Source organism: Anticarsia gemmatalis, chromosome 10, assembly GCF_050436995.1.
Source record: "Anticarsia gemmatalis isolate Benzon Research Colony breed Stoneville strain chromosome 10, ilAntGemm2 primary, whole genome shotgun sequence".
Taxonomy (NCBI): domain Eukaryota; kingdom Metazoa; phylum Arthropoda; class Insecta; order Lepidoptera; family Erebidae; genus Anticarsia; species Anticarsia gemmatalis.
The window spans coordinates 788,065-802,968 of NC_134754.1; the positions used below are offsets into that span (position 1 = coordinate 788,065).

General features: G+C 33.3%; 1 protein-coding gene across 1 annotated transcript in view; it reads left to right on the forward strand.

The window, feature by feature from the left end:
- js (jiangshi) overlaps positions 1 to 14,904 on the forward strand; it is a 70,627-nt gene that overhangs the window by 22,924 nt on the left and 32,799 nt on the right. The window contains exon 2 of the mRNA XM_076119191.1: positions 11,930 to 12,019. Coding sequence (XP_075975306.1) covers positions 11,930 to 12,019 — 90 coding nt within the window. The remainder of the gene's footprint in view (positions 1 to 11,929; positions 12,020 to 14,904) is intronic.

The following is a 14,904-nucleotide window of genomic DNA, read 5'->3' on the forward strand; positions in this document are numbered from 1 at the left end:
ATACACAAGTGGTTTGTTGTTTGTTAAAGTACCAATGAGAAAAGTAAGACATGTTGATTTATTTTTATCATTTATTTACAATTTTAAGTACATTTTTTATCTCAAACTTCTAATACTCTATGGTTAATTCGACAACCGGCTAGCTGTCAACAAGTTTTACATGGAAAATCTTAACTATCGTTAATCGCTTTGCTATCAACTTTTGTGTAAAAATATGAACAGCACCCCTAGCGGGCGCCGTAGAAAGTAATTTTAAAAGTTAACTTAAAATGTCAAACTTTCGATACTCGATAGTAATATAGCATCAAACTATTGTTAGTTGATAGCAAAGATTGTAGAAATCCTGCTACTGTTAGGAACAAGCAAACAAACTTCAGACAAATACTGACACAGCAAGAAGGAATGTTATAACGAGAGTCAAGTAAGTCATCTGCCGGCAATCTTGTCACACCAGTCACATTATACGTGTCATGTAACACATTAATTAAAAGCACAACTACTTTGTAAATTGTAAACATTCATAAATACTTTGAAGTGACAGTTGTATTAATTACTAGTTAGTTCCTACATAAACGCGATTTTCCACGATCGGTATTATGGCAAGTACAACACTTGTAATTAACTTAAAAAAAATCCTCCGGTACCTGTTAGTAGCGTTGTTTATACTTAAATACAAAATTTGTCGATTGCTACCCGGTTTGACATTGTCGACGTATTAAGATTTCTAATGATTTCTTGATTGTTAAAGTCTATTCCACATGTCCAATTGGGTTATGCCAAGAAGTGAGTGATGACACTTTAACACCAAAATAATGTTAGTTGTCTCATCACGGGACAATTAAGTCAATTTAAAACTCAATCATCTCCAGTTAAATATGCAATGTTTTAAAACTGCCTTTGTGGTCCAATCGGTAGTTAAGGCAACTAATTACTTGGTGTCGAGCTGTATTCTTACTCGAGTATAATGTTTTTACGTTTTACAATGTGTATTCGACAATAGACAGGAATCTAATGACGATTATGATATAAATATTTACCATTTTAGGTACACTATAAAGTGACACTAAGTTACGATTATATTCTCTATAATTTATAATTACAATATCAACCTTGGTAACAAGTCATAACGTATTCTAAACAGGCTTATAGTAATTAATAATTCGCGAGTACATAACAGATATGATATAACACTGTGATTTTCTTGTTACTATGTATAATCAGTAGAGTCATGTGACTGTGTTATTCTTTAAGCTAAAGTAATGAAGCGTAAACGTACCGGTTGTCGCTTTCATTGCATACAATTTCAAGGGGTTCAATTCCAAGACGGAGCAAAATAAATATCTCTTTAGTACTAGGCTAGTAGGCCTTCGTTAAATATCGTAAATAACCAACGTTTCTCCAAGGGGGGTTGACGTGAGGCGACGGCTGGCGTAAAAATATCAGCTAAATCCTTGAGCAGCATGTTTTTGAGAGAATACAATGTTGTGCTGACCGCGCAAAACGTAGGATAAGGGCAAAAAAATCAAGAAACAACAGTTAAACAAAATCGGAACATCTGACCATAAAAAATGTCCATAAAACTCCAAATCTAAACATTACAAACAGCGTGTTTTGAAGATGTCTATGCAATTATTTTGTAACAAAGACACTTAGCAGAGGCCAGTTTTATGACAAACGATAAGTATATTTGAGAGTTGAGTTGCTACATCTAGGTAACACAAACGACCTCCGTATCTCATGACTTTTGGATAATGTACCAATATTTTTTGTTTTCAACCTACACGAAACATGAATAGTTTTATATAAATAAATTTTTAAGTGTCTTTTTAGCAAAATTCTAATGTTATCAAATACTTATGAAAGTAATTGCGTTGTTAACTATTGCTAATATTTTTGCCTGTACTTATATCTGTTCTGATTTATCTCTACAACCGCTTAAATTTTGAGGCTTTACCAAATAGCAGTTTAATAATTCTGAAATAAATGTTTTTAAGTCTTTTCAGAGGTTTAGAAAGAGTACTAACTAACATGTCTTGATTCAGATAACCTTAATTTTAAGAAATTCATTCATATGTTTCATATCTTTCGGAATCTAGTTCGCAACTTTATGCACACGGCTCTACAAACATACATCTAGCCCATATTTTTTCTAAACCCATTAAGCCCACATTTCAGTGTGTCACATGACTTATATCTAAATCAGGTCGTCCTTGCGATGTTTTAAAATGTCTGTATTTGGAGTCTAGCGTGGACAGCTGGACACTTGATGGTAGACTACTAAATTATGTCATACTAGCTGACCCGCGCAACTTCGCTTGCGTCACATTAGAGAACCATAATTTTCCCCGTTTTTGTAACATTTTTCACTGGTACTCTGCTCCTATAGGTCGTAGCGTGATGATATATAGCCTTCCTCGATAAATGGGCTATCTAACACTGAAAGAATTTTCCAAATCGGACCAGTAGTTCCTGAGATTAGCGCGTTCAAACAAACAAACAAACAAACTCTTCAGCTTTATAATATTAGTATAGATCGGACCAGTAGTTCCTGAGATTAGCGCGTTCAAACAAACAAACAAACAAACTCTTCAGCTTTATAATATTAGTATAGATTTAATAACGCCCCCGATTTCTATGCGAAATTTGGTTACTTTTGAAAAATAGTAGCGTTGTTTTTTCAAAGGCTATGTGTGTGCCGATCGCTGATACAAATGTTTTTCCTCACAGGCATAATATGTTTGTTCCCAGGTTGTCAACTCTCTCATTAAAAAATCTTATTGAGATCAGTGGTTTAGAATAACAGAATTTTCGTATCATCTTATGAACTTTTTTGAAAAATCTAGAGCGCCTCAATTAAACGAACCTACTTACAGACATAGGCTAACACGCGAACACACTCCTCCTTTGCGTCGCATCATTGAATAGAATAGCATCTAAATCGCTTTAGCCGTTTAGTCCTAAAAGCTCAAAAGACAGAGTTACTTTTGCTTTCGGAATTTTATATGCAGAATAAATCTATGACTTGAAAACCTATTAATTTAAAATAGCAGTTTGATTTGTAAAAGAGCATGATTCATAACATGAATTATTAATATTAGACATTTTGACAAAAAGTCACTTTTCTTTAAATGTTTTATTTTTATCGATGTCTATGAGTCTATGAATGTAAGTGATTTATAGAATAAAATACCGTTAGAAATAAGATATATGTTAAGATTATAAATTCTTTTAATTAAGATGACGGAGATGCAGAATCAGGTGGCCATTTCCAATACTAATGATTTTCCTGGAAACAGGTTAAAAGGTTAGTTAGTTTATTAGGAGGTCAAACCATCTCGCCTTACGTTCGAGCTATCAAGCTAATATCATTGAACTAAGTATCGTATGTGAATGTGTAGGATTCAATTCCTAATTATTATTATCGAATATTATTTGTGACCATTGACCGCAAGGTTTTGGAGTCTGTTCTCGGGCAAAGTGAAAATTTCTTTTGAAGTTTTTATTAGAATATTTTCAATAGGTAAATTCCATTTATTAACCTGATTGGTATTTTGCTTGAATTTTTTATGATATCAAATCAAATATATCAAATATCAAAGTCATCTGTGATATTTCTGAGACATTATTGGATAAGACACACTTAAAAGTATGATTAATTTTAGCAGCAGACAGAGACCAAGGAACATAGAACAATGGTTGTACCTAATCTATTTTGCATAATTTACTTCAATTATTTTGTTAGGCTTTCCTAATCTAAACTCCGATTGCCATCAATTCACACATATCATTATATTACCTACATTTTACTCAACATTGGGCACAATGCGTTGTTTTTTGTCTCTTTCACACACGTTGTCGGAAGATAAGGTAATGTGCGAAATATCGCGTGTTTCACACAAGATCATGTGACTTTTATAATTAATGTTTTGTTGTTGTTATGCGGTAGTAAAATCTTGTATAGATTTGCGGTAATTTTATTGCAGATTTCAGATTTATTATTTTTGAAAATTAGTCAATATGCAATAAAAAATTAATTGTCGCCTTGATATTGTCGTCGCGATTTTAATTAGTTTGTATGCTTACTGCTTTAGATTATATTGTTAAATTACATTTAAATCCGAGCTATTTATGACTTTATATTATGTACTGATGAAAAAATTTAGTCTAAGTTATTTTGATGCCTTCGCCAGGTTATATAGGTAAGCCAGGATAGCTAAGATATGTCATGGACGGATTGCGATATAGAGACGTTTTAAGTTTTCGTCTGTTGTAAAAAAATGGTTCTAAATAAACTAATTTCAAATATTTGTTTAATTTGTAATGCGACTTTATCACCCAGTTTGCCAGTCTAGTTTCTTCGCCATTAATCAATAGGAGAGACGCGGAAGTGTTTCATATTTCACTAGATATTACGAAAAGTATACGACGATGCATCTCACTGATGACTAATTTACTTTTACTTTATACAGTAAACTATTACAGCAGACTGTGAGAATCTATGTCACTTGGAATATTTATTAAACTATCGCAATTGTACACATAATACTAACATACACAAATGACCACGACCGGTTAAACTCGGTCGAAACGTCATGTCTTAAATGAGGTATCGTAACCTTTATAAATTTTATAAGTCTGATCCCCGGTTTCTGTGGTACATTAAACGGTAGTTTATCTATTCAATAGTGTTAAAACTCATATTAAAAAACGCTTTTGAATAGATAAACTACCGCTAAATGTACTCAGAAACCGGGAGTAAGACCCGTTGTGCATCTAAGTATCACGCAAATATAAGTTAGTACTCTCTCGAATCCATTATTCTCATAGCCGGGTGGGATTGTAACGGACCGGCAAGAGGTCAAGAGCAAAGACATGTGGCTCTCCGAGGCACGGAGGTCTGCGATTTCAATTACCTAGTTCCGAGCAATCACAGAGAATTTCTGAGAAAACTCAAAAGTAATTTTTTGATCGGTTCGGGATTCAAACCCGCGACCTCTGAGCGGCAACATACACGACCAATGCCAAGAGGCAGTAAAGAAACCATTAATATTTAAATGATGTCTCAACATATTTGTCAATAAAATGCACGTACATATATGATAATGTTAAGTGTATGTGCAGTTATAGAATTAATATGTGATTAGCAAAGGTCAATGAACCTGTAGAATTTGTAGGAAAGTTGTCGAAGGGCTTGTGGAGGCTTCTTTGATTACAGGCGTTAACAGCCTTGGTCAAACGGACCTTTCTGTACGTATAGTGTTAACAAATAAATGACTTGTAATTAAGTAATTTTCTCTTCCTAGAAAAAGTTGAGTGATGAGAACAAAGTACCTATTTAGAAATGTTGTGTAGAAAACAATGCTTGACCAGACCAGACGCTAACGGACAACGACGGTAGACGAAACCTTAAGAAAACAAAATGCTAGTTGTAGACCGCAACTGTTGTGCTAAAGACAAGAACTCTTTTTAGTTGATATTTTGGCTGTGAAAAAAGAAACAGGCATTGGTCTAATGTCGCCCTGTTATTACCATTCATTAGCCAGTAAATGATTCCAATTAGAACCTAGAATTCGTATTTAATAATCTACATCCTGATGTATCTGGTTAAGAAGTTCTGAATAAAAAGAAATGCCTTTATGTTGGCGTGTTTGCTTTAACCTGCCTACCACTTACATGATTGTTTGTTGTTTGTCAGTGCTTTTACACACAGTTGTTTGGAATATCATTAGCCATGAGTTGTTGCTAAATATCTAAGTAACACTAGAGGTGATAAACTATACGATTATGATTTTAGTTATGTGCTAGGTACGGCTTGTTAGTATAGACATACAGTGCGGTTTTCGTAAGTGATGACTTACCTTCATAATTTTAACTCATTATTTTCAAGTGGTTGAGTGCGAAAATAATGGCTTTCTACCACACTAGCCAGTTACGAGTAAGTAAGATTAGCACACATTTTCAACGGCAAGACTTCTTTCTTACATTTCTTGCCTTTAGATAATAATATGATAATTTCTTTTTATAACGTTATATTCCCAAGTCCGTAAAAGTACCAAAATTACTTCATAAATAATCTGTAATTATAAGCTGCAGTAATCTATCTATTCAGCCCGATTCCATCCACTTGTGAGTGTAGGCCTCCCCCTCAATATTCCTCTTGACACAGTCCTTGTCTAATCTATTACATTCGTAAATAAATATAATCACGCCTTTTTTCCATAGAGGTAGGTAGACAGCAGAGAACCGCCGGTTCCGCAGGCAACCGATACAGGACCGCCTATTACATATCATTCATTAAATCAGTTATAGTTACAGATTATAATTGACAATAGCTGAAAACCTTGCTAGTAAGTAATATATAGACCGTTTAACGAGATGAGGACTACAATAGTCTCAAAACGAGGTCAGTATTGCGAAAACTATCCTTAAAAGCCTTTCTGACATAACACAGATCATCCGGATTTATGACCATTAGTGTATAAGCCTGACATATAGTTTGTAACACCAAATAACAATAGTATTGAGAAAGTTTAAGCGGATTTTGATCAATGTGTCTTTGGAACCCACGCTAGCGTGTTTTGATTTTGTATTGTGTTCGTTTAGCGAATGTGTAGTGTTGTAGAGCAAGATGAAATGGTTAATGGGTGATGCGAAATATTGCGTTCTGTGTACAAATATATTGAGAGATACACATTTTTTTTTCTTTTATCACTTATGTAGTTTTGCGGTCTATGTCTATTATCCAAAGATATATAGTTATTAACGCGCTAATGATTTGGTATGCATGACGTTTTAGCATATGAAATTTTTAGAAAACTACTATTAGCTCATTACATTTTGTGGCTTAATGTGTTTGTAAATGGCTTTCTCTGGTCTCTTCCTTCCCCTATAGGAAAATGGCGTGATTTTATGTATGTATGTATTTTACTGTAATTTCAGACTTTTCCTGATGACACAAAACTATAATCAACAATCATGGTCACAACAATGCGAAACCAAACCACAAATCTGTCATTTGAATTATCCCATATCCGTATGTATACTTATTAAGTAAAGTAGTAAACAGTAACAAACAAAATAAAAGACTGCACTGAAGACAAAAGAGTACGAGCATTCACGTTGAAGACACGTTTGTATTGTATTATTAAAAACGCACGAGTGTGGCTTTAACTTAAGGTTAAGCCACTGTTACACATTACAAGCTTACTTTAGTCCCTAAGGATTACTTCGGCTCAAAGTGGATTAAGTAGTATTTGTGTGTGTTTACTAGCTGTAAAAATAGTTACTACCTTTTTCTTGATTTGGCTGGATTTAGTCTAGATTTTTGGTTAAGCTTTTCTCTCTAGTAGTTTGTAACGCTACATTTAAAGAACAATATTGAAGTCTGTCTCTGTAGTCCATGCGGCCTTAATATTTTGCAATAAATACAGTCTTCATGTTTTTTCTTTCCTATGGTTCTCATCCACGCATCGGAAAAACAATTTTTAACTAAACACAGTTTTAAGAGTTTATCGCACTTGCAATGTTTATAGGCGTAACATTATTTCACAAAGTTATTGTAATGTATTGGGATTATTACTTTCTCTGCTGGTTTGCACTCCAGTTTTCGGCAATAGGCCCATTACTATTTACTAGCCATTTGAAAATGAATTCACACTGTCTGCATCTTTCTATAATAAGGGTTATATTATTTTCAACAAAAATAACTGCCTTCTTACATATAATAATGTACATATATGTATTTCAAAAGGCCTATAATACTAGTATTAAGACATAATCCTAAGAATCGTTCCTTTATCATGAGTGTGTGAAGCTTCGAGTTATAACGTAAAATCATAGGTATTTGCCATTTAACAACGACAATAGCACCGGGTCACTTTACTTGTTTGGCATTTTCAAACAAGATTTATAGTTAGTCGATAATGACGAACAAGTTTATGAATGTAAAGTGCGAGTAAATAGACAATAAGACAGACATATTCAAATACCCATATTAATATTACATGAAACCATTTATGCCCAGAACATTCTTCGTCACCCATTTTTGTAATTTTTAGATATATATTAAGTGCGTTAATTTTTACATATGTATGTGAGTGCATAATTTTGGCCGTTATCAACTCTATGGGCGGATATGGGTAAAATGATCCTAAAGTTGACAATTAAGACATTAAGATTGACAACTTTATGGTATCAGGACTAAACTGCTGAACCGATTTTGATGTAATTTAGGCTGGAGATACTTGACGATCCAGTAGAGATATGTTGAGGGACAAATACACACTGTTGTTACTACTCCATAGTACGCACGCTTCTTCTATAGTTCCTGTTTTTATTTTAGTAGATTCCGCAACGTTTTGCTGCCATATTCAGATACGTAAAGTTATTTGGCGCATACTATCTTATGGGAAGATCAGCATCACACATTTCATAATCTTTCTCTGATCTCAAAACCTTCATCAAAGCAGATGTGTTATACAAAGTGACTTGGGAGTCAAAGGTCAAGCATATAACAGTATTATTTATGATCTGTTCTCACCTCATGATGCCTGTCAGATTTCATTTCTCGGTTTATCTGCTAACTAACTGTTTGTTGTCCTTTCGTTGATTGATGGGATTATTGTTTGTGCAAGATACAGCTATCCACTGACGCTATAACATGGCTGCAATATAGCTACCTAGTACTACATTTATTATTTGACCTGTGTATCAGGAGTACAGTATTGTAAGACCTAGATGTTGCTTAACAAAATTTATCGTTAATGAGCTTATTCTATTTTTTTAGAACAGGAGAGCAGATATTGGATAGGCCTTAAATTTACTATAGATTGAGGAAAACATTTAAATATCTTCTGGCTTTCTTACTAGCTCTAATCGCTCTATTCACGATATTTCTTGCCGGAGCTATGACTATCATAAGATATCATAATCTAGAAATAAATAATCTTTATATTAATCTTCAGGTGTGTATTCTTTAAAAATATTCTCCATTTTAAAAAATGATACTAATCAAGTTAAAATAGTGTCTTTCGATCAAGCGACTGGCATTAGCATATACCAATTTATAAACCAGTTCAATTACTCGATGCAGTTACGTCCAGTTCTTCCTAGTTTGTTGCTGGGTAGTCGTTAGTCGTTAGTTGTTATGTAACGGTGGGCCATTGTCTTGTAATACTTAATCTGTAATCTGTGATCTCTTGCATGTAAGATTTAAGATTTCCTTGTAGCATTTGGTTTAGTGCTTGATTCTTTTAATGGCTCATTATTTTAAAGCCACTTCTTCTTTAAGACTTCTCGATTTGGGCGATATAGCGATTACACCGAGATTTTTGATCTGATTTACGCGATAATTTTATAGAATAGCCGTTCTTTTGATCTCTTGGGTCTTTGGTAGTTTTCAATAGCAGTTTTTTTTTATTTATAAGTGGCACTCTCACTCAAAAACTGTTGGCTAAGGGTTAAGTCATCGAGTATTTTTTTCTGTACCATTATTCGAACCTGTGACTCTATAGGTACCTTTAAGTAACTTGATATGCTCTAATTCGTCTTCACAATTGATATAAACTGACATCTTTAAAGGTTAAGTCGGTTAAAGCACTGAAAATGTACTGACTAACTATTGTTTGAACCGAAGAAGTAATAATATGGCTATTAAATCGACAAAACCGCTATTATCGACACCTGTTAGCTATCAAGAAATTAGAAATTATAATCTGAATATATTTGCAGTACATTTAAAACGGTGATCTATTGATACTCGATAGTACCGGCTGTAGAGAATCGCGCTACAAAAACTTCTTAATCTTTCTTCCTTACTATCAAAGACATACATCTACAAAGCAATATCCTCTATAAAAGTACTATACACTCTCATTGAAATGTCAATCTTTTATCAATTAGAGCACAACTGAACAAAATAACACAAAACAGTTTCAAAATACACGGAGCACTAGAAAAATCCCATTGAAAACTCGTTTAAGAAAACAAACTTAACTTTGCGGTTGGGCAAATATTTTTCATACAATTCTTGTTTAGAGTTTCATAGAGTTGTATGGGTAACTCAACTGCAAATGTAAGTTTGTGGTAAACAATAGTATTTTTTATAGTACAATAGGTTTTATCTGAATATCTAAGAATGATGGGCGTTAAGTCAATTGTGTGATGAAACTTTGAATTGTTTTGATGTTTGAGTTTTTGTATGTTTGTTTGTATGCAATATTCATGTGGGACACTGAAAAAATGGCCCAATTCGTAAGGTTTCAGATTTGATTCTTTGTTTTAGCAAAAGTGAATTTTGATAGTTTAACTTTATAAGGCTGTTAAAGTTCTGGGTTAATCAGTTCAGCAGGTTAGTAGTAAATACGTGACAGACAGACAAAAGTTACTTTCGTTTACAATATTAGTATAGTTAATTGACGCCTCTGGCTATGCTATCAAATGTCAATTTCGAAATTGAACTCATCCTTTCAAAAACTTTCAATTTTCAATAATTATCACGATTTATTTTCACAATACCAATTATTTCTCTCGTAATTCGCATTACATTGCGCAATGTGTTCTTAAAGCTCACAATCTTGGCCTAATAATGCTTCAATGTACAAACACTTCAGTTAAATCGTGTTTACTTGTCATAACGCAATGAGTAAGTAAATATGATTTAATTGAATTCAATGAGGTTTGAGTAATTATTTATTGCACCTAATATACGCAGCTCTATGACGGCCGAGTGAATGCGCTAATGCAAAGAAAAGCTTATTTTGGAACCTTAAAATATCTTCTTCGGATAACTTACAGGGTCATCTGATATAATAAACTTCTTTATAATCTTATGAATAACGGTAAATCATAATTATTTTGGTTAATCACTGATCATAACTTCGAAATAGCTTGTACTCAACGTATATTTTTAAATGCATATAATGAAAAATATGTATTAATAATGTATGTATGTGAATAAAGCTAAGGAAGTTTGTAAAGATCGAACCATGTGGTGCTCTGCATGCGCCTGCAAGAACAGGGCGTGGTTTTTTGTATGTAAAATAGTAGTATAGGTAATCACCCAAATGAAGGGCTTTTAGTAATCTTCAGAACCAAAATTATGCCAATTTTTTTCTTTTTATAAGAAGCTACTGGCTGAATATCGTTCTCAAATACTTAAAGTCTAATAGTGCTTAAAGAATTAAATTGATTACATAAAATCGTGTATTGGTTAGTAAATTATTACTAAATATTTAATTGAAACCTAATAACAAACGCGTAATGCGTGAGCTGTCTAATAAATAAGTAAGTATAAATAAGTCACGAATCTGTCAGTTTGTCCAATTCTGATATATGTATGTTTGGACATATAAATTACATGACGGGAACATTGCGAGCTCATGTTACCATGTTTATTGTGAATACATTAATTGCCTCTATATGATGATAAAATGTATATATAGTATTGTTGAGCATGGTTTATAGTAAGGTAGTTTGTATAGGTGACTAAAGTAGACTTCTAAGAGTCTATGGCTGTATGACTACTGGATTCAGCTAGCGAAGCCGAATGTGTCAGCTAGTCAATAATATCGGTCAGGTTATGTGGCGTCCCACGGTACCTTGTATAATCGGGGTACTACACCATTTGTTGGTCATACGTTGGATTATTTAAAACCATACGAAACCATTAAATAAAAAAAAAAAATGGAATCATCTATTAATTCATGTCAAATGTTGACACTTATGATAGACAATTGCTGAATCTACCCGTAGCTCGGAAAGGGTGCAGTTGGTTGTACCGACTTTGCTCTTCAGAAGAAAGCTTTTGTCTTTTCTTTTCTTCTCTATTTTGGACATTCAAATACCATTTTCAATGATTAAGTTTCTAACGATTGATTGATGATTTTTTTTTTTAATTCTTGATGTTTATTTATTCATTGTCTTGTTACAGAATGGCAAGAAGACGAAGGTTCCGTTAACAAGGTTCACATGTATCGGCAAGCCAGCTGGTTACTACGCTGATATTGACACAGGATGCCAGGTAAGATTTCCTTCTTTTATGGACTACTAGCTGACCCGCGCAACTTCGCTTGCGTCACATAAGAGAGAATGGGTCAGAATTTTCCACGTTTTTGTAACACTTTTTTACTGTTACTCTGCTCCTATTGGTCGTAGCGTGATGATATAAAATATGCCATTTTTCACGAAAAATATTCTTAAAATTATTTAAATATCTCCTAATATAATGAAGTCGCGTTAAGGCATATCCGCCATTAAAACAGTTGCCATGACAACGGAATTTTGTTATTTTAATGTCATTATAATATTGATTATTCGCGACTTAATTCGCCACCTGAATTTTCCCGGGAAATGCGTCATTTTCCCGGGGTAAAAAGTAGCCTATGTCCTTTCATGTCAAATTTCATGCAAATTGGTTCAGTAGTTTCAGACAGACAGACAGACAGACAGAGTTACTTTCGCATTTATAATATTAGTATGGATTATGATATAAGGAGCGTGGTATTACATGCGTTAAAGTATGTTCAGAGTTAAAGCAACTTTGACTCTGAACTCGTCAAGCCCTAGAATCCACGCATCAATAGTTACCATTTATTTTTTTTTAAGAAGGAAAAGTGTTTCGTCACTAAATAAAAATTAAAGTTTTTAAGCTGGTTGCTCGTGAGAAGAAACGGCAAGAAACTCACGGCTTGCTCTATGCTATTCTGTCCTATGCTCAATTTATGTGTAGTTCTATTAAAGATTTAGATTAGATTTCAACAATGATTTTAGTACCACTCTGTTGCACGAAAACTGCATACAAAATTTCCGTCTGGTTATTCGAGAAAATACGTACAAACTTCTAATTAATATATTTTCATAACATTTTCGTAAGTCTACCTACACGGCATATTGCAGACATTTAACATAGCACACAGCGTGTGTTCATGTGTGTAAAAACACGTGATGTCCGTGGGAAACACACTATTCATACGAAATGGACGTAATATTGTGTACAACGTTAATTACTACACATTTTGAATTCATGTGTAGTACATTAAATCCAGAATATTCGAATTTGTGTATTGCATTAAAACATTTGTATGGTGATTCGATTACAAGGTACAGGTTATTTTAAGTATAAAAATAAAACATGTAAAACATTATTAACTAGCAAGTATTCGATAAATTTACTATTGAGAGTTAAGTACATAAAATAAAAGAACAAATCCTGGTTTCTTAGTATGTTTAGCGGTAGTTTATCTTTTCAATAACGATTTTTTATATGAGCTTAAAGGCTATTAAATTTATAAGCTACCGCTAAATGTAACTCAGAAACCGGGGGTAAATAATATTTGCAGCAATTGCTAGGGGTGCCGATACAGCAGTGGTAGTAAATCGCCCTTCTGATTTACTATACCTGCCCCGCATCGATAACATTCGAATGAAAATTAAACCTTCTGGTAAAGATAATCTTATCTCAATTAGTAGATGTGTGCGTCTTAAGCTAGTCAATTAACCTTCACATAAACTCAACTAATGATCAAGCCATATCAGTCCAACTTCCTTTCATTATGAGATACATACAAATTCTTGTAATTTTATTCACATACATATTTCATTCAATAAGCTACATAACTTTGAAGATTATTATAATTAGTGTTAACACAAAGTTACAAAGGACCCCATGTAATATTACCTTTTTATTTCTATTAACACCATAATAATTAAAGTTTCACGAATCACCAATCACCATAAAAAGTCAAAATCGTGTGTCAAAATCGAACCTAAACCTTTCACACAGAAGGCCGATCATTACATACCCTTTATATTACCACACTATAGGAAGCAAAACACCATAGCTAAAAAGGTTTAAGTAATCATATCATAAGTAGTATATAATCAATTAGTTAGTTAGTTTAGTGATGGAAATCAACATAATTTTCAAAAGTCCTGTCTTCCTATTGTATACGCTGTACCGGCTAAACTGCTGTACCGATTTTAATGATACTTTCCGTATAGTTTTACAATAGAACTGGTGTCAGGCTGTTCTTTTTTTCAAAAATTTACCCTTAAGAGGTTTGATAAGTATGCAACTATGTGCGCAAGCGCAGCAATACAGAACATAGTTTTATCCTAGTATCAACAAAAAATTGTAATCATCAAAAGTCAAATTCGAATGTCAAAATCAAACCAAAACCTCACTCATTACCACATTATAGGAAGCAAAACACCATAACTAAAAAGGTTTAAGTAATCATCCCATAAGTAGTATAAAATCAATTAGTTAGTTTACTAATGGTCATACATAATGAAACGTGATGCATTCGTTCACGCGTGTTGTTGGGCTGCTAATATGGTGAATAATTGATTGATTGAATGATTTAGCGAATAAGTGATTAGGTGTTGAGTAAATATTGTAATTTTAAACCCACAAATGCACCTCCATAAAAATCTTTTCAATCCGAGGTGTTTTAACATACATTCATACAAAGTCACGCCTTCTTCCCATAGGGGTAGGCAGAGACCAGAGAGCGCCACTTAGTACGATCATTACAATCTTATTTTGCTTCATTCCCATCCATAAATTATTTATAGGTGTTTTTGTCTCTAAAAATATTTTGATCGATTTAGATTAAATTTAGCAAGGTGATAGATTTATGTTTAGATCACGTAATACTACATAAGGAACTTAAACGGCCGCGAGTATAAATTCGTTTTCATAATACATAAAGTTCCTGCTGATGCTATTTGTCAAAAAGTTAGGTTTACACAAACAAATGCAAGCGAAATACGTCAGATATGGAAAACGATGTATTTTTAATTTAGTATCTTATTTTAAACAATACCTGTCAATGGAAGCCGCCCATACACTACATGATTATATTTAAGGCTATCCATTCATGCAAGTATAAATATTTATGAAGA